The 25,535-nt window shown below is 38.3% G+C and overlaps 1 protein-coding gene across 2 annotated transcripts in view; it reads right to left on the reverse strand.

Moving 5' to 3' along the window:
- The window catches only part of LOC134654033 (protein gustavus), an 83,149-nt gene that overhangs the window by 45,255 nt on the left and 12,359 nt on the right, over positions 1-25,535 (reverse strand). Inside the window, exons 1-2 of one of the 2 annotated variants that reach the window (XM_063509423.1) lie at positions 24,788-25,049; positions 24,217-24,415 (exon numbers count right to left, since the gene is read on the reverse strand). The exons of the other annotated variant lie outside the window; for it this stretch is intronic. Coding sequence (XP_063365493.1) covers positions 24,217-24,284 — 68 coding nt within the window. The 5' untranslated portion in view covers positions 24,285-24,415; positions 24,788-25,049. Of the gene's footprint in view, positions 1-24,216; positions 24,416-24,787; positions 25,050-25,535 lie in introns of those variants that run through there. 2 annotated transcript variants of the gene reach the window in all.

Here is a 25,535-nt window from a genome sequence, read left to right on the forward strand (position 1 = left end):
TTTATTTTCAAACAAAAATAAAGCAAAAAGTTACGGTTAGATTCTGATGGCTAAATACCAAACAGCTACCGATACATTTCAATATCTGTCGAAATTTCCTAACCCGTTGTAACTGACAAAGAGTATAGATTTCGAAGTAGCATGACGTAGCTAAGCAAACACGCACACATGCGTAACGTATAGGCCTGTAAGAAGGCACCATCATAGGTTTACCTCCGATTCCGTTACTACTCAATGGAGTTACGACTCAACGTTTATTGGATATTAAAATTTTACGTAATTCGGAGCGCTGCGCGAAGTGACATAGGTCTTACCTCTTTGAGGCACGACGGCCATCTAACATTACTGGCATAAAGGATGCATTTATGACTTTGACGCATGACAGAAAGAGAAACCGAACTGCGTAAAATGGGCGTTTGCTGTTGAATTCGTAAAATCAAAAATCGATAATAAATCCATCGGTAAAGGATAATAAGTTAATATTTAGTTCTTTGAAAGTTAAGACGAGATGAAAACCTTTGCTGTAAGGTGGGTTGTGCTGGATATGGATGTGTTTTCTAGTTGCACGAAGCTAAAACCGAAAAATGAACACGTAAGTTTGGATTTATTTTCTATCGAGAAAATTTTAAGCATTCCTGTTTCGACTACTACGAAATCACTTATCATATAGTCAAGAAACATATATCCGAAAATCACTACTGTTTGTTTCCGGGGCTAGCCACTGCCACGTTTCTAAGATCCTGTTATTTTTCGATGCACGGCCTTAACTGCCATGAATTGGTCGGTTCGCTTCCGACGTGATATTTTTCTGCGAAATAAAACGCGTGAAAATTAATGGCCTATCCGGGACGTACGCCCATAACATTGGCTTTTAAATCAAACTTTTCATAAAGCAAATTCAATCCCCAAAATTCATTACAATTCGCGAGACATCCATTTCATCAAGTTAATTAGATGCTTCAAATTAGATCCCCAAGATGTCTAAATGTTATATTATTCGAGCTCCTAGCACAGAATAACTAATAGTACTACCGTACAGAAAATTCACTCCTTCACAAAAGTCAGATTTAGGTATAAAATTACACATATATTGCCGCCTGCAAGCAAAATTGAAACTTATAACCGCGCACGAACCGTGAATCTCCTTTGCGCGCCGCAGTTTTATGACCGAGCTGTGAGTGTCGGCACGGGGTTATCACTTGACAAGTTTTATACATATACCCACTGATTTATTATTTTTAAGATAAATATGTAGGAATTACAAACGTTGATTATGTAAATATACATTTTTTATCCGGAGATAGTATGTCTGATTCTCACGGAAGTAAGTTTCGAAGCCATTGTGTATTTTCAATTTTGCGCGAGCGCCACGTGACACTACTATCGTGCACGCCGAGCGGCAGCCCACTGCCATACGCCTGTCCGATGGGCGCGCCGGCCAAATATACCTAAACTGCGGAGTGACACCCCCCTGCTCCTAGTTTGTAGTTGTACTTTTTGAGTTGAACTAAAATTAGAGATAACATTGTTGAAAAGACACCATCAAGAATTTCACCACCACCATTCTTATTTAGAATGGCAAAGTTCAATCGCTTAGAATTTTACAATTAGGTACTTTTTGGACGTACCTAGTAAATGTTAGTAGTCGCTTGAGGAAGAGTCCCATGGAGGTTTATTGTTGGTAGGCATTCAAACGAATAGCAAGATGAATTGAGCAGAGGCTTTCTCCATCAGTTGGCGGCGAGGATCTAAGATTCAGGGGGCGATTAATCACTGGGGAGGACGGCAGATAAGGGGCGAGGGCCGGGAGGGCGACCACAGCCACAGCTGATCGCTATGCGACCTATGATTAACGCTCCGGTTCCGCTACAATGGAGTTGCACTGTAGTGTTGCTAGCGAAAACTACATAACGAACATCTTTGATACAATAATCAGTATAATTAGTAATGTTTACTTTCCATATGACCGCTTTAAGTAGGTATCGCATACAAGGAATTTATCGTACGAAGAGGACAGAGAGGAACTTTTCAAGCGTTCACGGGCTCGTTATCTTGTTTAAGTTAACGGGCAACCGAGCAGAAACGCCAGGTGTCGTTTTCGTATGAGAGAAAAATATAAAAGCAGGTCCTTGACGTCCAAGATATTACAGAAACTTGTTAAGGGTCTTGTCAGTCAATGGCTCTCTGGGTAGGACGAGTGTTCCCTTGGTCGTTGCACGCCGAAACGCTCCGCCGACCTTCTGTGTACACTTGGTCAGACGATGCGCGCGCAGAACGATCAATATCTGCGACCGGCCGCCGCTGCGCCGAGTTCGCACCACGCGCTCACTAAATTCGTGATCCCACTTTTTGCAATGCAAGCTTTTCAACAAAGTTGAAAATACTTTAGAGAACATGATATTTTAAATGATACATATGTATGAAATGACAAAGCTTTTACCAAAGTTGTAATACATAGAGTAACAAAAATGATATCTGAAACAACTTTATTTACGACTGCTTGGAAAGTTTGACAATATCGCCATACATGTACATATTGCGTGTTTAGGTAGCCCTGCCGCTGGCATATGTCTTTAATAGATGTTCAAAACAACACGTTCATGAAAACTGAAACTGAAAGCAATTTTATAGATTCTTAACTGAGTTATAAAAATGAGAAAACTAAGAAAGTCATACTTATTAAATAGAAGTGGTGGTAGTACGTACATCTAGTCAGGCGAATGTGCAGTGCAGTTCAGTTCTGACATATCGCCGATATTTTAAACGTTGGAAATGTTAGAATCGATAGTTGCTTCGCTATCTTCGGCTACTCGCAATTCGGATACCACTATTTAGTCCGATACAGGTATACTTGAGCCTTAAACTCTTGTAATTCTTTTACCCGATCCCAAGAAAATAGAATGAGCTTTCTTGGCTTAGATGGGATTACTCTACTAAATACCACGTCTTGGTAATTTAGTTTGCTAAGTACCCAGACACGACGAGTTTTGTAGTGTTTTTATCGATGCAGGGAAGTAGTTTGGTCTCCAAGCGGTTGCTTCGAAGAAAAAAGCTTAACAAAAACCAGTCCTACTCGCCAGTCGCCTTACTGGCACCTTCCAAAGACAATTTTCGTTCGATCGACAAGTTTATGGAAGAAGTTTTTCTAATTTAAGTTAGGAAAGTATTTATAGATGTTTTGATATAAATATAAATATATGAAACGAGTTTTTAATTTTGTTATCTTTATAATTAATAGGTGCTTAATCTTATTATTTACGCTTAGTTACCTATTTCATTCTGAGTATACTTTCTTCTTCTGATATACCTTTCAGGGGATTTACTAATTATAAATTGACGACCTGTCTGGCCTAGTCGGTAATTACACTGCCTATGGTCCCGGGTTCAAATACTGGTAAGGGCATTCATTTGTGTGATGAGCACGAATATTTGTTCCAGAGTTGAATAATTTTATGGTTTGTTTTTATTCAATGTTATTGTGTCTCACAACAGTTTAAATTCGATTATATAGGTATATTATAACGTTGTCTAAGTACCCACAACACAAGCTTGGGATTTAGTTAATTTGATAACGTCCTATAATATTTATTTATTTATATAATAATATCCTGCGGTTGCCAACTTATACTAGCAAACAAAAAAAATTAAATAAATAAATAATAACTTACCGAAAAGCTTAAACTAAACTCAATCGGAAACTTACGGCTTTATTAGCAACATGAATGAAAAAGCTCCATTGATATTACAAGCGATAAACTTTCCTTTCGAGTCCAATTAAATAGACTCGTCGATTCATCGGTAAATAGAGTTCTATTCGAAGGAAAGTAATGGAAATGTTCTTTACAAGGTTCTTTTGTCGAAAGTTAATGTGGGTCTTTATTCCGATTAATTGTGTAAACATGTGCGTCTGGCTCTGGAGTAACATTAATTATTAATGTAACTACAGTTAGGTAATAAAAATAAAATCTATTATAAATGATGATGAATTTTCTATGGTTATTGGAAATGATTACAATAAGTAGTGTAGTTAAGTAATTAGCAATAAAATTAACAGACGCCCGTTTCGATTAATATTGGACAATTAGGCATGCTGCGTAGGTGCCTGGTTCTAATGCGTTTCTGTATGCAAGCTGAGCAAATTGGTAAATGAATGTGTACAATTTTACATGCCAAAACTATGTCGGAGCCGGATTATGCGATATTAAATATTAGTTCCAACACTTCCAACATTCACAACCAGAAATTATATTATATGCCGATGCCTCACCTATATTAATCATGGGTTAATTTTACCCAAACTATGTATCTGATAGTGGTTGAAATGGCGGTGTGCAATAGATATGAGCGCCGCGCCGGCGCGCCGCCGCCGCCGACGAAATTTTCGCGCCGCCGCCGCCGACGCTGCCCTATCGGCGTGGCATCGGCGTGACCTTGGTAGTTACTACTACTTTCAGAGGTTTAAGAACCAGATAATATATCTTAAATCGAGTTTAGATCTATAACGGCGCCACTTCGAATAGTTTATAGGCATTCAAAAGGTATTTTAGGCCCATATAATTCAAAAATATCGAAGGTAAATGCAAATTCATTTGTCTAGTAACCGCGCTACTAGTCTTGGGGAAACGTTTTTTTTAATATCAATTTAAACATCAATATGCTCGTAATAAACATACTGATTTCCTTCCATTTTTATTGTGGAACGTACATTACAATTTATAGATTGTATATACACTAGATATGTCAATCACAATGAAAAAATTACCTGTGATCAAATCAACTCTGGCTAACGTGAGACTCGAATCTTTGGAGTATCGACCCAATGCATAACTAGTTTTGCCAACTGTTAACCATCCGTCATTTACCGCGAATTTAACCATTGCAAGCATGATTAATCGTCTTTAAAAGGTATAAAAAGGGGTTAATTTTGAGATATTAATGGTTTCCACGTCCAAATGTCCAGCCGTTGGCTTCGCGCGGAAGGGCGTCGGAATCGGGTCTTATTTAAACTTGGCCACTGATCAAATTTCAAGCTTTGCTCTCTCGCAGCTCAATCTTTGGCCTTGCATCGCTTGCATGGAAGTAAGTCACTATCTGAACCTGTAAGTTTTTGGCCCTGTTTGGAGCTCAGCTTTCGGCCTCTTTTAAAACTCTTGAGCATTGGTCCTTGTCTGATCTTAGCTCCATTGCAGCTCGGCCTTTGGCGTCGCACGAATGCGCCCGCAGGAAAGCTCCAGATCTTTAACACTATGGCTTCGGTCTTTATTAGCCTTCGCCCTCGCTCTGCTCTCTTGTAGCTCCGCCTCGCACAGAAGCGCGCTGTTGGCGTTCGATTCTTAGCTGTATGCTTACCTGCAGCTTATCCTCTGGCCTCGCATTGGGAGGCGTCGAAATCAAGTCTTCGGTGTTACATGGAGCTCGGCCTTGGGCCTCACTTTTTGACATAAATCGGTTTTGTTGGGTCGATGTTGGTTAATGACGGAGCTCGATTTTATTTAAAAAAAATTAAAATTTAAATCTATTTATTTCGCTAAAAAAGTACTTAAATCTACATACATTTGTGTGTAAAATCTCTAGTATGAGATTATGTGCGCGGTCACTAAAACTCGCGTTTTGATGTTACCTAATAATACATTGAGTAATTCGAAATGTAAATATCTACTGTTCTTAATTTAACTAATGGGTTTATTTTAGTTTGTTTGCCAGTATATTTGCCAGAGCATTATCATTTGTGAAATATTCCTTTAGAATTTTATTGAGTTACGATGATTTTCTATTTTCTAAAATGTGTACTAATTCCTTAGGTAATTTATTTAATATATCTGAACTGTCGACAAGACGTTCCCTGATACAGTATATCCGCAATTTTTAACTTACCACAAAAGATAAGGGCCTCGCTAAGATCTTCCGGCCTGAACCTCGCCAAGATTAAGACCGCCTTTGATGCAGCGCGATACCGCCTATCCACAGTTTATACGATATAAAACTTTTTTCGTATCATTACTCAATAAATTATCCTTGAAAAAAGAAAAAGCATTTATTTTATAACTTTCTTACAGCAAAAACATGTTTTTTCGGTAAAATTTTGGTTTGAATTTTTTTTTCATTAATTGAAGGTGTTTCAAGGCCACGCCGCCGATTCGCCGCCGCCGCCGACCAATTTTGACCGGCGCGCCGCCGCCGGCTAAATGCCTATCGGCGCTCATATCTAGTGTGCAATCGCAAACAGGTTCATGAAATAATTAACGAATAAGCCCGTATGATCAATATTAATATTGGGAATTGGAGGAAATTGTGAAGACACTTCAAAATCGATATATTGGACAATAATTAATAACATTTAATTTAACTACAGATAGTCGAACATTCGTTGATGAATCAAACCTGTGATAACTCGGGGAACATTCTAGGGATTGGATGTGGATAAATAAGATGTCGATATATAATAATAGGTAAATTTACTTTTTATGTACATTAAGCAATAAATGAAGATGGAGTAATGTTTAAGAAATAATGATATAAAATGATTAGAATATCACATTTAGTGGCAATGTGGAAATACCTACTGACCTGGTTTAAAAATAAAATAAAATCTTCGACAAAACACCTTTAGAGAATTTAAGAAGCAATGCGAGCAGAGCTTTTACAATGCGATTTTCTATAAATATATTTATTTTGTAGATCATTTAGATGTTGACAGTAATATCTATATATTTTTGTCGATAAAATATTTTGCTACGTCACTTTAGTATAATAAGATTAATAAGTGCCCCGAGTTATCCCAGGTTTGTTGATGATATTATTGATATTGTTAAGTAACGTAACAATACCTTGTTATTTTTATAACACAAAGCATTATTGATGTGTCAATATGCATTAAACGTTTCTATGGGCTGGAACATACGCGGCAATAAGTACGCCCACATACCTATATAACACCAATAGTCTGTAATTAATTAAATTGCGCACACAGTTCGCCGCCTAGTCGCTTCGACATTCTCTGCATGCTCAAAAAGTTAATGGTTTAATTTCGTTGAAAAGCGGGAAAATTTCATCATTTGTTTTTTGTGCTTTGTACGAACTTTATCGTTTAATTCACTTGTAGGTTAAATAAGTAATTATTTAATTAAGTACGTAGTGTCAGTCCAAAACACAACATAAATGGGCTATAAGCAGCAAAGAATATAGAAGTTGGGAAGCGTGCCAAAATGTATTGGGAGTGATTCTAATTCCTCTACTCTATGTTGTCTGTTAAAGCTGGAGAGTCTTGCAAAAGTTAGTCGAACTACGACGCGTTATAGAAAGCCAACGTCGGGCGTAGTTAAGAGGAAATTTTAGCTACCGTTCCGTCTACTCGAAAACTTAGATTTCGATTCCAGGTTCCGTTCTTCGACTGTTCCTCCTCCAAACTTGAATCTATGTATTTGTATAGGTTTAATTCAAGATGCAATTATATCTTACTTTGTCCCTGTACGGCCCATTCGGGGGTTTCATGTAGACCTAACTCAATATTCTGATATGGTGTCAGGCGGAAAAGTAGGAAAACATACTACAATATGTTCATCACATAAATATATTTATGTTGATGAAACCTGTAAAATATTATTTTTCAATAGCATGCATGGAGAAAAATTGGAAAGAGCGCTTAAGTATTCTGGCGTCTTGCAAGAGCTCGAACTACAAACGCGCCTGACGTATAGAACAAATTAAGAGGCAACAGGAGTGGTCATTTCTCCATACAAACGTACTCGACTGTTTCCTCCATGGGTTTTGAAGCTAGAGCAATGATTTTTTCAACACAGATTAATATTGTCAATATCTGTGTTGGACCGTTTTGCTCTTTTTGTTTTTTAAGGCGCTAGAGCCCTTCAAATATGACCAAAATGGCCTAATTGACTATGCCGCAATGAGAGGCGTGGTATTCAAAACTGATATCAATTAGCCAAAAAAGCAAAACGGTCGGACACAGATAATTTCATAATCATTTAGATTTCCAAATTTGGTTACGATTGGTTTGGAGGAGGATACAGTCGAGTACGAAACCTCGATTTTTGAGATATTTACGCAGGATTTTTCGCCTTGTCCTTATTATCGCACTAGTTTTAGGAGCCGCTTCCGTTAGCGAGACGGGTATATTTACCTAGATATTTAAATCTCAGCTCCTGTTTCGCCTTAATGCAGCTAAGTATCGTATACTGTGTGGTTATGGTTACAAATAGTACTAAAAAATATATGTATTCAAATATGTTGTACCTAAAGACGGAGTGTCTGATTACATTATCCCTTAGAGGTAAACATCTAGTAATTCTAGTAAAAGTTTTAAATTACAAACGCGTCATAGCAAGCTAACTTCCTGACAGTAGCTGGACGCGACGTTTAGAACTATTAATGCAGCGAAGTATCGAATACAGAGTAGTTTACCGCAGTGCCTGATCATAGCTGCGTGTTTGTGAAGCGCTTACCTGGGGCTCATAAACGAAAATCCTATTAGGTCTGTGTCCGGCCTATATAATGTTCCCCCTTTGTGCACAACAAATATGATACAAGCCAATATAGTTTTAAACTCAACAACGAAATTAAATTTACATCGCAATAAGAGGGAAACGATGAAACATTGTCCGATATTAGTTTTCCGTTCCAAATTTGTGACAAAGGAACACTTATTAAATCACCACAGCGTCTGTTCGCGGGCATTACTGCTTCTCATTTTGATGCTTTTGCAGCAAAAAAAATATACTGTCGTACAATTTTGATACAAATAAGTTTAAATTTGGCTTAAATTAGATGTCCGGTATGAGACAGGTGTGGATAAAGAAACAAACGTAAGAAAACTCCACTAAAAATCAACCCTAATCCTAATTCTTAAATTGGCATAAAATATTTGAAAACAATTTCACTGTCAACTCTCTCACTAACGTTTGATACTATAGTGTAGACTGTGCACATTGCTGGCGTCGCAAAATAGGCCTCAGGAAGTGACAATAGAGGAGTGTTCCCCCAACGACACAATGACGGAGTGGGTGGGCGCGGGGTTACTGAACGCTATTGTGAATCTTCAGGTACTGAATCGAACGTCTGCGTCTCGAGCCGTACAAATGCATAATAACAGAGTTCCCTATTATCAATGGAACCTAAACTATTTGCAGTAAGTCCTTGCCTTTGTTATACTACGTTCAAACTCTTACCGGTGACTTAAGGGGATCCAATCAATTGGAGGTTGAATTTAGGTTTCATATATGAATTCATAAAAGCCAAATGCGTTTGCAAACACTTACTGTAGAATACAATTTATTTCAACATTACATGTCATGTGCATTACAAAAGATGTTAGTTAAATCTCGCGCTGGGTCTTATAAGTTGACGTAAAAAACATGCGTCACTTTTCTGGTTTAAAAGTACATATTTATTACTTTGGCCTTTATCAAACTTGCAAATATCCCGTGTCCTATTAGGGGTTAGGAAAGACAGAGAAGAATTGGGTTTCAAATTTTCAACGATGTCGATATGGAAGAGAAAATGTAAGTTGCAGCATATCGTCGGTGCGAATAAAAAAATCGCCATGTATTTTTAAGTTACTGTTTATTTTCCGGTTTGTAATATATTTGTTGCACCTGTATTTTTTTTCTAATAGATCAATGATTTTTACACGATACTCATGAAGAAAATAAACAGTTTTTTTTCGTAATTTTTTACAATATTATTATTTTAACCAAAATTTTGCTACATAGCGACTTAAATTTGGTTCACTTAAAATCGTCATGTGTGAAGTTTGTACACATAGCGATTTGTTGCCAAAGTAACATAGTACGAGAAATTATACATAGCGATTTTAGGGTCTATGTCGGGTAATCCATTCTACAATAAATCGCCATGTGCAACATTATCGCCATCACCCTCGACGGAAAACAAGGCATTTAATTTCGTTATGTGCTAAAAAATCACATAGCTATTTTTTTTGTTTCTGTTCTATTTTTTTTTTGTACAAATGTTGTTCTGTGTTCACATAGCGGAATTGTTATTTTCAAAACTAATAAAGATATAACAAAAATATTTATGTGGGTCGACGGGAAATTGAAAAAGGAATTCAAATATGCTAAAATCAAAAATCGTAAAAAAACACATAGCGATTTTTTTATTCGCACCGACGATATAGGTTGTTTTTGTGGTATCTAAATATCGTATTTTGTGATTTAAAACAGTCTCCAAGCTCTCCAGCTTGGTTGCTGCATAGTATTACCACTGTCAGCGCACACGTGTTGCCGTAGTTAAATATAACCGGCGGTTCAACGCACTACGGGGGGGGCGTGCCGCGTCCGGCTAACCTACAACTAGATACTAAATTATAGAGATTGACTGAGTATAAGGAAACCTTTGAATGCCCTGAATTGGTAGAAATTGTTCCTTGGAAGACTTGTATGTGCAAACAGATAAGAAGTGACGACAGGACGGGTCCATGGATGTATCTCACTGGTCCAGTCATTTGAGTAATTTCATTCAGCTTTCGTATTTGTTCGAGCAAAGTCCAAGATTGGAACTGAATCATAATTAATTTTTCACCTCAGCAGCTCGAACAAGGGTACTTTGATTCTTAAAAACAGTGAGCAAAATGCGATTTTGCTCACTGAGTGAGACAAAATGACATTCAAGTGACCTTTATAGTCAAATGTCATTTCAACATGCGGGGTCTAATAAAATTTCGAAATACTTGGGTTCTATTATCTCTGTCCCTTTCACACTGTTAGCAAAAACAAATAGACAAAAAAAAGTTAAAACAACATTCAACAGTATATTCACGGTTTATAATAGACCCCCGAAAAACTTCAGACCGCATCGTTCCAAACCACGTACGAGTATGAATTCTTAATAATTAATAAATAAAAATAAAGTTTAAGATGAGCTGTTGCCGCTGCGCCGGTAGGTTCCCACGACACCATGCCTTGAACGACATCATCCGCAGGGCATTAGTGTCGGCAAACATCCCCTCCACGCTAGAACCGCCAGGCCTTAGCCGGTCGGATGGCAAAAGGCCTGATGGCCTGACACTAGTGCCATGGGAAAAAGGCAAGTGTCTACTATGGGACGCTACATGTGTAAGCACTTTTGCCCCCTCACACCTTTATCGCACCATCCGGACGGCGGGCGCAGCCGCTGAGGTGGCGGCCCTACATAAACATCAAAAGTACTCAGCACTCAGCACTAATTACCTTTTCGTTCCAGTAGCCGTAGAGACGTCCGGTTGTTGGTGCGCTGAGGCAAAAACCTTCCTTAGGGAAGTAGGTCGCCGCCTGCAAGAAAGTGGCCTTGACCCGCGCTCCGGGTTTTTCCTGGTGCAAAGGCTGTCCATCGCAATTCAACGCGGTAACGCAGCGAGTGTGATGGGCACCTTTGCACCGGGGGTAGCGCGGGGAGGCCTCTTTCAGTAGTTTTTATATTCCTTGTTTTATTTTAGATATATTTAGGATTGTTAGTTTTAATTTAGTATTATTCATAGTTGTATTTAGTTCATAAGTTATTTATTTGTCTTTTTACTGTATTTTTCAATGAAATAAACGTTTCTAGTTTAAGATTTGATAAAAACTGATAAAATACTATATTTTAGGTATTTTATTATACAATTAAAATAACGAACTCAAAAAATACACAGATCATCACGCAAAATTAATTATTTTACTTTTAAGAATTTCTACCATAGTTGACAAATAGTACGTATCCGCAATTCGGACCGTATCTTACAAAGATTTTTTTTTTTAAATTGTCGATTGAAGTGTTAGTTAATGTTTGTTATTTCTATATTATTTTAATGGAATTTATTATTACGTTTTGTTTTTGTGTTCCATTGCGGTAATTAAACTTAATTGTTTGTATATCTTAAGAAAACATGAGTGCAGGTATTAAGTGATGAACAAGGATTACATTTTTCAAGTTGTCTAATAGGTATGTTCTCACTGCGCTGAGGTGAAAAATGTTGTGTACTACACGAGATCAAAGTTATTTACATCTCGTGCGCTTTTGAGTCCCTTACTACGCTCAAGATTCTTTCGCTTGCACGGGACTCAAAATAAGCACTCGAAGAAATATCAAACTTTGATCACTTGTTGTACAAATAACTATTTCCTTATGGTTGAGTTTCCAAAAATTCTTTTTTAGTGGAGCTCTACAACATTTGAGAAATATGTTTCAAATTCCAACCTTGACCTATTTAGGCAAGTTAAATAATTATATTATGCGACTATTTATATATTTAGATAAATTGTCACCATAACCACTGTCACCTTGTAGACTTTTTAATCGGTAAAGCTCACTAGCTCCGAGTTGTGCTAACAGTTTTTGCAGATGTTTCAAGCAAGCAAATATACTTTTGTTTCCGGAACCCTTTCGCAAACAAATTCAACACATAAGTACCTACCAACAACGCGCGCGTCCCCAAGTGGTATGACGCTTTTTTGTGATATTCTTTTACCTTACTTTTCCCATGTGGAATAAAGGAATGAAATTAATCCTTAGCAATATTTCAAGAAAAATGCGTGTGCCGCGGTACTTTTTACACCTTTTGTTAAGAAAATGGAAACTGTTGGCAGTGACGCTACATACATTTATGGCAAATTAAGTTTTCCATGCGGTTTTGTTTGTTTAAAAGGTCCAAACCATTTGTACCTAATTGAAAAGTAAGATAACCGAAACAGTTTTACAAGTTTAAAAAAGCGGCACAAAAAGGTTTCCATTCAATTCCATCTGAAACATTTTTCAGGAGAAACCGTTTAAATATAACTTGCATTCAACTATTAGACTTTTGCCGATGTCAATAATATTTAATTTCACAAATGGGTCTAACGCGATATAATTTCATTGTTTTTACCTTAAATTCCGACGTATCAGCTGCGTTGCAGCAGTGGTATGTCAATAATATCGAAAACCAAGAACACACTATCAGTCCGACCACAGGCACTGTCTATTTTGGCTCACAGAAGGCAATTGGTAAATGACTGCAATATTATTGCGGTCTGCGCGTTAATGGAGTCTGGTCGCTTCCGTCATACGAACGACCCGAGCGAATCAATCATAAATAAATCTAGATTCTGACACGTGATTGCTAAAACTAGTTACTGGTGGAATTCGATTACCCGTATATTGTGTGAGAAACAAATTTGAAATGTGATAAGTGGTTATGATTGGTATATTAAAACGAGTTTACATCAAATCAATATTATTAAGCTCAAAGGTATAAACTTTAGAAGAGCCCATGATCTCTATACAAGTGTCTTTTTAATTAGTTTTGGACACAACACGTACATAAAACAAAGCGCTCGCACTCTTCTACGAATACGAAATACATGTATATTATGTGATGTAAATTCGGTAGTAAATACAAATTGTCGGAGGGGTAAAAGATATCACAGTCTCCTTTTAAACCTGGAAGCATTTACATGTAAATTCCAGTAGCAAGATATTGTTGCTACGCGAAGCTGCAGGCACGTTATTCGGGTAGTGTTAATTTTACGACAAGCTCATGATCCATGTTACACGTCGTATTCGCCGCGAACAAAGGTCGGTGATGTTATTATCGCATGGCCGCAGGCAAGGTAAGAACGAAACAATGATCTTGTTACGTAACGTTTCCGCGGCTAGACACACATAGAGGTACCCTTTCTACTCTAAAGTATGTTGCGTTGCGTTCTCTTATAAAAATGATGAAGTTGCTACATATTGTTACCATGAGCTGAGCGTATGGCCAATATAGGTGCGTACGTACGTAAACATACAACACACTTAACTACGCTTGTAAAACAAACCCTCCCTTATTTAGTCAGTCGGGGGATAATTCATTCAAGTACGATGCTGCCATTAAAAACAATTGAGAGCCAAACTTTGCTTTGTAAAGTTTTACGACAATAAGCTGACTACAATTTATGTTCAAGAAACTAGGGAAATAAGCAGCGAGAAACTACTGATATAACGAGCTAACATTGTCACGATAGTCTCTATTGCAAAACGTCGTTTAATGTCCGGTTTGCTCAGAGAGCATTTCTTCGCAACCGCTTGCAGTCTGCTGTTGAGATGCTGCAACTAAATAGTTACCCAATTTACGGAAGAGTGAGCAACTAGTAAAGCGGCTGATAATGGCAATCGCAGCGAATTGATTTACTTGATTCACCTTTTTAATAAGTTGTACCGACCTATTTCGAGTAGGCTCAATTACTTTGTCGGTTTTGGGGGAGCCAATTTTATTAATTAAGAAACGTTCGTGAGCCACGGTTGTTACCGCGTCTGCTGAAAAATACGTTGTAATAAAAGTGTAATAAAATGCTTCCAAAATAATTAGGCTACGATAACTTTTAACAGTCGGTATTATACTAAGACTTAGTTTTTTACGAGGCTAGATGACTGGTGTGCACTTGCTCGGTCAATTTATGCGGTCGCTCACAAGATGTGGCATGTGAATAACCGCGAGTTGGATTTATTAGGCGTGCCCACATCGGCATAAAGACAAAGAGGTTCGCACGGCCTTGCCGGCGTGTGCCATGCTGCCGAGGCTGACGAACGCGGAAGTGCCCAAAGACTGCCGCCTACTAGCTCCACGAATTAAATCCGATGCTACGAGGATTACATTATTCTTATTCCACAGTACCTAACTACTTATTACATACTTACCTACAACCCGATCAATTCTCGTCAACATTCTTGTAACTAACTGGCTTTAATCTAGTTAAGCTAGGCTTGGAAAAATGAAGAAACCATTAGAGACGGTTACACTGTCTAAGTTACCTTAAATATGAATTAGCATTTACAAGGCTGTATTTAATTCAAATAGTGAGTAAACCCCGACTAGTCGTTATGAAGGAGTTGCCAGGGTCACTGGCGAAGCACTAAAAACTTTTGAATTTGCTTAACTTTGTTTAGTTTGTATAGTTGTTGGGCCTTAGTTCAATGCGGAGGAAATAAATCTGATTTCACCCGACCCCATTCAATTACTGAGCGAAACGTAACATCCGTGAAAACATTCCGAACTTTCCCAGGCAACACTTTAGTGGCATTAACTATTGCTAAGTCTAGCCAAATTTTAAACGTTACCCCTTGTTGCGGTCAGGACCACTGACATGCGGTCCGGCATGGAATCGAAAATTTTACACCAATATAATACATATTCTGCGTCATGATCAGAAACAAAGTGCTCTAATTAAATGGTTCACCGCAATGAATACGTTCCCAGTATCATTTTGTCATGTCTAAGAAAAATACACTGAGAAATAAAGACTGTGGTTTGGTAAACTCTATTCGATTTGCGAAGCAAGCAGTAGATGAACAACTTCCTGAAATAATATATTAACGGTGTAACTATTCATAAGACCACAAAGACATATATTAAAACTTTCAAAGGAAGAAATTTATCTAGAAATTTTGCAACACCAGCCACGAAATAAAGTGCAGTGTTGTATAAAGCCAGCCAAGCTTCTTGGGCCATTAAAGAATGTTTGTGGGTATAGCAAAGGCGTAAACACTGTCAGCCAGCCAGCCAATGCTTTTACGAAACGTACTCACAAATAGGTGCATAAAGAGCATCCGGCCTGCATACGCTATGTAGTTTTGAAGGCAATTTTAAAATAATATCACCAACAATGTAAAGCCCGATTGTATTGTGATAAAGACTGAGCTTAACCAGTCACACATACTTATTTTAACTATTTATATGTAAGAAAGCTTTATTTGGCGTACTACATTCGTGATCTCGCGCCGTAGTTTTAGCCGAGTTTGATGCAAAATGCCTTATTGTATTGAATCGCGCCTGTCATACATGACTTTAGCGCAGCGTTTATTGCAGTAAACGACCGCGCGAATAATTGTCAGTCGCAGATACATTGGTCGCGGAAGACAACATAAATCGTTATCGCAGCTGGAACGATCCTATTAGTTATTTACATAGGTTCTTCATTTCTTAAATCAAGCAACAAGCACTATGAAAAGGTAATGAGATTTAATGATAAGGTATGATAAAATAAAATTACCTATACAAACGACTTGAAGAAAATTTATGCATAGGTATCAATCATGATATATTTTTTTATAAATGAATACCGGTGTGGATACTGTGGATGCTAATATTCTATGTATTTTAAGAGTCTATCATCTGTAACGTGTTTTATGATACATTAAAACATAAAATTCAATATTAAACTTGTATTTCTTTATGTGAATAATAAGTAATAACTATACGTTTATTTGTGCAATGGAAATGGTAGCGGTTATTCGACACATATATACATATACCTACTTAATGTGATTTTATTTATTAAGTGCATATAAGGATACAGATAATGTTTACCCAGAAGGTACGTTGAAACTGTTGAAAGGTACGTGTGACATTTGGGTGATCAAAGTGTGTCAAAGTGTCATCGAGGCCGCGAGTGGCCCTCCCGGCTCGCCACATGTTCGCAGTCGTGCACTGAACTCGGCCAGATAAAACGTTGCCGGTTCATGGAAACGGGACGTGCCGCCGCTCCTTTAGGCGCGCTAATGGAACCGTGAAGCAAGAGTATATATTTAAACACAAGCTTCGTACTCGTATTCACTTTCCTCACTGAGCGCAGGCGAGTCTACGCTCAAGAAACCCAGTGAAGCTGTCGCCTCGAGATCCGTAATATCTGATGCATATTTTCAAGACCTCATATACTGGATCGGTGTGCATTCGACAAGACTGCGTTCTATAAGTACATAGAATAACACCGCTTCGCGCTTCTCATTGACTACAAGACAAGCGAGTGTATCTCAGTAAATTTACGCTATGGGATGGGATGAAAAGGCAAAAGCTGAGGATATTTTTTTTCATTAAATCTCTGCTGTAAACAGCACGGTCTGGGAAATTAATAAGCAAGGATCTTCCACTTTAAGCGCTCTCTGATTTGATAACTCGCAATAAGGGCGAAATAAAGGCATCAAAATTACGAAATATTAAATTCTCCAAGCGATTACCCGCTCCGAACTTGAAAGATTGTTCTCGCAAGCGGCTGTCGAGCTCAATGAAGGTTTACGAATTATCTACCCAATTCTTATGGATATTTTAATATAACTCGCAATTTCTGATACTTTGTTAATGAAGCTGAAACCATTAACCATTAAGACCTGAGACGTCGTTTATAAAGTAATATTGCAATATTTACATAAATGACGCATATTTTTTTAGGTATTATACTATTTAAAGGTCAAGAAGCGACCTAGAAAATACATATAAGAATATTATGCCAAGTTATTATCAGTCGTTACGAACGAAGGCGAAATGTAAATGCATAGTTGACTCGTTAAACAACAGATAAAAATATTGAATTATTTACGTAAGCCTTATAAAACATGGAATAACATTTAAAACCAGTAAACAGTGGGATGCAGCTACAACAATTTTGCAACGTAAACAGCCCACATAAAACCAACTCGAGCAATAACTGTAATCTATTCTAGCAAAGTGTGATGAACAGCAATAAAGTCTCAGCAGTGGCTACATTTTAGTTGTTCATGTACCTACTTATATACCTACTCATACAAAAATGCCATATTCCTCTCGAGTCGGTTATACAGGGAGTTGTCGAGACCGGGCAACTCCTCGGGGAGAGGAAATAGATTGCCATTGTACAACACACTTTGCACCGAACTTACATCCTCTATTTGTCTGAGCAATACGTGATTTTTCTAAAGTTTTCCTTTGCTTTTGTAGACTCGGACGGTTTATTTTAATAGTAAGCAACTAAGGCCCACTTGCACCATCCCGCTAACCCGGGTTTAAGCTGTTAAACCGTTAACCCTGTGTCAAATTGTACTGGTAACCATGGTAAATCCAGGTTTAACCGGTTAACCTCGGGTTAGTGGAATGGTGCAAGTGGGCCTAAGTGATTTATGGAGTGCTCGTCTTTGGACCTTAATTCGGGAAACAATTAATGGTTCTTGTCGCTGTATCTATTTAACGTTGAACATAATTTTGAATGAGATTGTGCGTGACCCTGAAAGCATCGCTTTTAAACGATTACGTGGAATAATTAGGCTCTCAATATTCATGATCAAGTTCCTATCAAATAGGCACAAGTTTATTTCCTTGTATTAACCGCAACTGCACTAACTAAATTAAGTGATTCAGATAAATGATTACGATCGTGCTTAGGAAAGCTATTTACGAACGTGTTTGAGATAGTTTAGCCAGTTATTGCTAGTAGTAAAACGAGCGCCGTGTGACTCGTATATGACTAATATAAATGTACAATTGTATAGTCCCGAGACAGCTCACGCTAAACTAATATACGTGGGCAATACTGAAAGTTTCTATAATGAGCCAGTTAGAGATCATGCAGTGAAAGAAAAGGTTTGTTGTTTGAAAATCTAACTCATATTTGAGGTACCTACATTTGTTTGGGTGTGATTGTATTTTGGCAATTTATTTTAAAAATTGTTTGTGGAGCGTTTTTATCATTTTTATAATGTAGACTTCTCGTGCGACTGTTTGTAGTAGGTTTTATAAACTTAGGCCCTTTTTTAGGGTTCCGTAGCCAAATGGCAAAAAACGGAACCCTTATAGATTCGTCATGTCTGTCTGTCTGTCTGTCCGTCCGTATGTCACAGCCACTTTTCTCCGAAACTATAAGAACTATACTGTTGAAACTTGGTAAGTAGATGTATTCTGTGAACCGCATTAAGATTTTCACACAAAAATAGAAAAAAAAACAATAAATTTTTGGGGTTCCCCATACTTCGAACTGAAACTCAAAAATTTTTTTTTCATCAAACCCATACGTGTGGGGTATCTATGGATAGGTCTTCAAAAATGATATTGAGGTTTCTAATATCATTTTTTTCTAAACTGAATAGTTTGCGCGAGAGACACTTCCAAAGTGGTAAAATGTGTGTCCCCCCCCCCCTGTAACTTCTAAAATAAGAGAATGATAAAACTAAAAAAAATATATGATATACATTACCATGTAAACTTCCACCGAAAATTGGTTTGAACGAGATCTAGTAAGTAGTTTTTTTTTTATACGTCATAAATCGCCTAAATACGGAACCCTTCATGGGCGAGTCCGACTCGCACTTGGTCGCTTTTTATTAATCTTACCGCTGATAATCGAGAAGGACGTGTTTTTCGAGAATCGCAAAATAAATATCTGGGGGCACGGCAGTGCCCCCGCCAAGTCGAGCGCGAAGCAAACACTGCCGTACCATCCTTTACTGGAACCATTTCGCAGCATTTTCAGGCCCCTATTTGAGAACCTCTGGATAAGACCAGAACTCAGAAATTTTCGTCATCCAGTAAGCTATAATCACATACTTAAAATCCAAAATTTCAAGTCTGTAGGTCATTTAGTTCCGAAGTTAAGCGAAAGCAAAGTTTCGCATTTATGACACTCACTCACTCACTCATGATCATCAGAATAGAACTAGTACTTCCCATAAATTCAGAGAGCTGAAATTTGGTACAGAGTTAGGATTTAATGGCCACATAAAGGGAAAACCTAAAAATATTGCAATATCAGTCACGTTTTAAAGATCTAAGAACTGCATAAGTAAGTTTGTAATCCCATATAAATATATGATATTACAAAGTTACTGTTGCAGTTCCTACAAATAGTAGGTAAAGTAAAGGTACACTACGATGTACGATGTGAGTATGAATGAAGATGTGTTTAGTTATGATATGTGTATACATAGTATGGGTATGAGTACCCGAAAAAAAGGACTGCCTACAAAAAGAGATGAGATCCCATCAAAAACATTACATGTAAAAAGTTGCAAGTCTCGCAACGCTTTTACTACAAAAAAGTTTTGAGATGTAATGTGAAACCAAGTCGGTTAGTTTAATCAGTGCCAGGGGGTGTTAAAACCGTATCAATAAGATATCTTTAATTTGTAATACATATAATGACTTGGCAATCGCACATAATGCTTTACTCGTACCGTACTCGTAAATATGTGTAATGCTCAAACTGCAATTAGCGCTAGCGTTATGTTCAATTAGGATTATTTTTAATAGGTGATCCTTTTGTCATTATGCAGCCGTGCGATGGCCAAGTCATTATAGGTATTACAAATTAAAGATATCTTATTGATACGGTTTTAACACCCCCTGGCACTGATTAAAATAACCGACTTGGTTTCACATTACATCTCAAAACTTTTTTGTAGTAAAAGCGTTGCGAGACTTGCACCTTTTTACATGTAATGTTTTTGATGGGTTACATATTCTGGGATTGCTGGACCTTTCAGGTTGACCTAAGTACAGAAGGGACTTAGCTGTGTACTTTCGGATTTCGCGTAGCCCGACGTGAGCCGTCGTGGTTCGTGGTCTTTATTTCTACTTTATTTAAAGACAGATAACACGACGCAGGCAAATGCCATTTCTTGCCTTTTTTCAAAAATTCTTATTTCATTTACCTACTAGAAAGAAAGAAAGAAAAAGCATTTATTAGCACAATAACAACCTTAAAAACTAACAAAAGAGAACACAAAATGAGAGGTTGCGCTAAATGGTCCTCACTCAGCTAGGTGTCACGGTATGAGCCACATGGCACACTCCGCGACGCTGATTTTCAGTAAGGCCCAGTGGATGGACTAGGTGGCACTCAGTACTACATTTCTTGTCCTCCTTATTGGCATGAAGCCTAAACCAACTTTCAAAATGAAATGATATGTATGATTACCAAAATATTAAAAATAATGCTGAGAGCGGACAAGCATTTGCCACAAAATTACATGCATGGAGCGAATAATACCGATATAGTAGTTGAGGAATGCAGCGCTAAAACCACCGTGAATCACACCATACTAATGTTATGGCGAGTTAGGTACGCCACGATATCGTGATGCCAGTATGGATAGCCATAGCCACCAACAGAGTATCTCCGATTTCGCCGCGCGTCGCGGGTGGTACGCCCTTCTGAATATAAACGTCTCGTAAACGTTACACGACCACTTCAATTCCAACGCCGTGAGCTATGACTACATCAGCCTTTATTTTGACGAGCCAGTGGAAACGAAATGGACGAATAAAAATATCCTTACAGCCTGCAATTGAATATTTATATCAATATAAAACGTGAGGATAAAATATGAGAGAGCGATATAAACCATAAAAGTGATGTACCGAAGCAAGCAAGGCCAAGGACTTTATTTGACGACACATTTTATTGTTATTCTCGTGCTTATTGATTTGAGTTATTGATGAATTCCTTTCAGAAAATATAAAGCGTAAACAAGTGAAAACCGTGTTATTAAACATGATGGCTTCGGTACAGATGTCGGAAACTATGTGACTAATAAGGCTTTAAATTTGACTCCACAGCTCGCTTTTGACTTACTGATTGATTTAGACCCTTAGGTCTTAGGTCGCGTCTGTTACGATCAGCACAGATATGGCCGCTAGGTGGCGACAGCGCCACGCGCGGCTTATGGCTTTCCCCAAAACTGGGGCCGAACGGATGTACTTTTAGCTACCTGGCTACAGTAGCAAAGCGACGAAATCGCGGAGTGAGACACGCCTGACTGTACTTATACAGTCAGGCGTGTCTCACCTGGCTACAGTAGCAAAGCGACGAAATCGCGGAGTGAGACACGCCTGACTGTATAAGTACAGTCAGGCGTGTCTCACTCCGCGATTTCGTCGCTTTGCTACTGTAGCTAAAAGTACATCCGTTCGGCCCCAGTTTTGGGGAAAGCCATAAGCCGCGCGTGGCGCTGTCGCCACCTAGCGGCCATATCTGTGCTGATCGTAACAGACGCGTTTTGTTAGAGTGAGTCTTCTGTACTTAGTACTATTATTTATTCTGTGGTACAGTCGCCATCAGATATATCGGAGCGGCCAAGGTGTTCACAATATCTGAACAAGCACTCTAACGCCTTGACAATAGAGGCGTGCTCAGATATTTGTGAGCACCTTGGCCGCTCCGATATATTTGATGGCGACTGTACCTAAAATTATGCATTACAAATGTGTTTTATACGAATCTCTGTTTTATGTTTGATATATAACAATGCGCCAATAAATAACCATACACCCTCAAACACAATAACCCTCAAACAGATTTTGCATTTCGTCGAAAGAACAGATCAATCACGTCGTTAATAATTAGTAACGTCACAAATGTATAGAAACGCGCGTAACCAGTTTCTATAGCAAACTGACCTTTTATGACACAGTTGATAAGGAATTGCGTCGTTAACGCTGTAACTGTAGTAGTAATCAATATTCATTTTGCAATAACAAACGCTGTGTGCAATAGGAATACGAATACAATCGTGTTGACAAAATTTCATTGCTATACTGGCAACTCGGGGCCGTTTCACCGACAAAAACTACACGGGGAGTCCGTTTACTGCCAACTACCTACTAGCCGTTTTTTAAAGACGTAGAATCTAACGTTAGTTTTCATATTACATAGGTACACGTACCCTAAACTTATTATGTATAATGAACATGATTTCATGAAAATAAGGTACCTTATTTGGTGGATTCATCATACCGTCCTGACCGGTTTCGACCACGCACGCATAGCACTGATTATTGAGAGCGATGTTCGTGAGCTCTCAGGTGGCTGTCATAACCAATTTTAGCAGTAGATGTACGGCCACATTCACTGCAGGTCAGCACCCCTCCGACAAAATTGTAGTTGATGACCGCAGGTGGTCGGGCCTTTAACTCGTCATGCTTCGCGTCGAGTTCCACTCGCCTCTGCTCTTCGAAGGCTTGCACTTTTGTACTCACTGTATGCCCCCACTTCGGCCGATCTTGTGCCAAGCTGGATTACAGACGGTTTGGTGCAATCAGTTCGGACGGTTTTTTTACTCAGAAATCAGACCGTTCTTGGAGTAGGTACATATTAACAATTTCGAAATTATTCGTCTTAAGAGTTATTAAGACGAGTTATTAAGAATAAGGGCATAAAGGAATATATATAGGTATTCCTATTCTGTATATATTAAACAGATTATCGCTGGGAGACACCCAACACGAACTGACAACGAAATCCAAAAGATTAATGCATTATGTGCATTGTCAACGGAGCTAAACGATGAAAAGCGAAACAAACCTACAGTTTTTAAATGTTTAGATTTTAGATACGTTTCTCTTAAAATGTTTGTTGAATAAATAGGGCTTCAAGATAAGACTCCGCTCCAATCCCGCATTTAAATGATTCTGAACCTCAAATGACAATTGAATATTTTAGCGAAATAATTCGAATGACTGTCAATAAAAACCGTTCAGATGACATTTAGGTTAATGAAAATCGCGGTCGGTATTGATGTTTCCAGTATTTCTGTTTATTTTAGAGATATCGTTTAATGTCGTTGAACATTTGCGACTAGAGTCCGCAGTCCGGGCTATTGATTAAATATTAGCTAGAGATTATCCATCCTCGTAAATATTAAAATGTTTTGAAGAACTGTGAGTACAGTTAATGGATTCTTGTTTTTCATTTAATATTAAAAGCGCATTAGCGGTGTAAAATTAGTCTGAAATGTTGAATAAAACGGGATCTAAGTAAGGTAAGCTTTTATACTAAATGATGACTGCTTGGATAAATAACATGAGTCGATCTCTTAATGATTGTTGGTATCATTGAGATCGATCTTTGTCGTGACATTAGGTAATGGAATTGAATACAAGAGACTACAAGGGTTGATCCGAAAGTTGGTAGCTGCTCCAGCTCTACTCATGCGATTTGGGTATATTTATACCATATGTGAAGGATATTTCAATGCTAAATGATCACCATGATTGCGTTAGGCTTCAATACATCAAAGTAAAAAAACTATTTAAAAAATTAAGCGTTTACTATAAATGATTTACACACCACCACAATAAGCACTGAAAGATCCCTCACAATGATATAAATATTCAAATCGCTAAAGTAGAGCTGGAGCAGCTAATAACTTTCGGACCAACCCTTGTAGAGACGGCAGTTTAATCAAATCCAAGGTATTAGGTAGAAGGAAAATTCTAATTTAAGAAGAAATCTAGAAATGTTTTCCTCGAAAAAGAAGATTCTAACATTCTTTAATCGCGTGATAAAGAAAATGTGTCGTTCATCATCTCCAACATGTTCAGACGTCCAAAACTATAAGCTTTATCCACACGCGACGAGCTTTATCCTATGAGCACTTCCTGCGTGTACGAACAAAGCGTACAATACAATAACATAATAATTTTAGGAAATAAGTCAACGATGTATTGTAGCACATTAAGTTAATTACCTAGTTAGGTCAAGAGCTGCTGGCATTCCAAACTGCACGATCCACCACTTGGGCAGCGGCGTGGACATCCGCTGCGGCGGCGCCCGCGCTCATGCGCCGCTAAGTCCTCGCCGGGGCGCCCAACACCACATTCACACACTATGACGACTTGTGACGACTATGTCAACGCAGTGTCATGGTTCAACGCGATTTAATTGACCTAAATACAGATAACGATGACGCAAACCGTGTGGAAACTTAGATTCGCGCCCGGAAGGCGATGCTAGCGAAATCGAAAAAAAATTAATTGTCCCCGTCTAGTAATTAAACGGTCGAGGAAGTGGACAGAAGGAAACGTGATCGTAATGGAATCGACTGACGAACTGCACGATGAAAGGCGAATCGAGAGCGAAGTAATAAAAATATTAAAGCAATAAAAGGGACGAATCGAGAGAGATTTTTAAAACTTTAGGGGAGTCAATAATTAGAGGGAGCGACTACGAGAGAAGTGAATAAGGGTTGTTATGGCAGCAAAGTTGGGGTCGATAAACTTTTGTATTAAGTTAAAATTACAGTCAAATGGTAACTCTACCAATGAATTTTTCAATTTAAAAGCTTGCGGGCGCGAAGGTAAGCAACACAAAGTTGGAGCAGTTGGTATACGGAGAGGATAGATTCGCGAGTTGGAGCGTTAGCGGCGCGCGAGGCGATCGGTCGGTACGTCGCTCCGAGTGGGACTGACAATCGCGCCCGGCGCCCCCGCGCGGCTGCCATGTGCCGCCCTATGATAACGCGCCCGCCGCCGCTCGCCCGCGGCTCCACCGACCTGCCGCCGAGACGACACAATCTGACAAAATCCATCATGACATGAAAGGCTTCCGCGACAAGCCTGATATAATACTTTTCTCTTAGAAATAATAGCTTCCGACAGATATGAAACGAGTGCTACACAGGTTTTTGTGTCCGTAGAGCAGAATAATAACATATCAGGGAAACAATTGGTAGTGGTACTAATAGAAAGATGTAGTAGCGTTAAATTATAGAACCTAATTTCCAACTTCCAAATGAGTAGTCCTTTTGAAACCTCGCCTCTGAAATGAGTAATAAAATAACATATCTCAATTTTATATATGTATCAGTTCTATTTTAATTAATTAAATCAATGTTCTTTGTTCTGTTTTTGTTGTTGTCGGTCAGGTAAATTTAAATGGAAATCTACACAGCTAGGCCGTTGACGATTTTCTTAATTTAAGTTTTATTTTAAAATCGAAACACCGTTTTTCTTTTCGAAACCGTTCATACCTTAAAAAATATTCATTTCTACACGTGGAAATATAAAA

Source organism: Cydia amplana, chromosome 14 (genome assembly GCF_948474715.1).
Source record: "Cydia amplana chromosome 14, ilCydAmpl1.1, whole genome shotgun sequence".
NCBI classification, from domain to species: Eukaryota; Metazoa; Arthropoda; class Insecta; order Lepidoptera; family Tortricidae; genus Cydia; species Cydia amplana.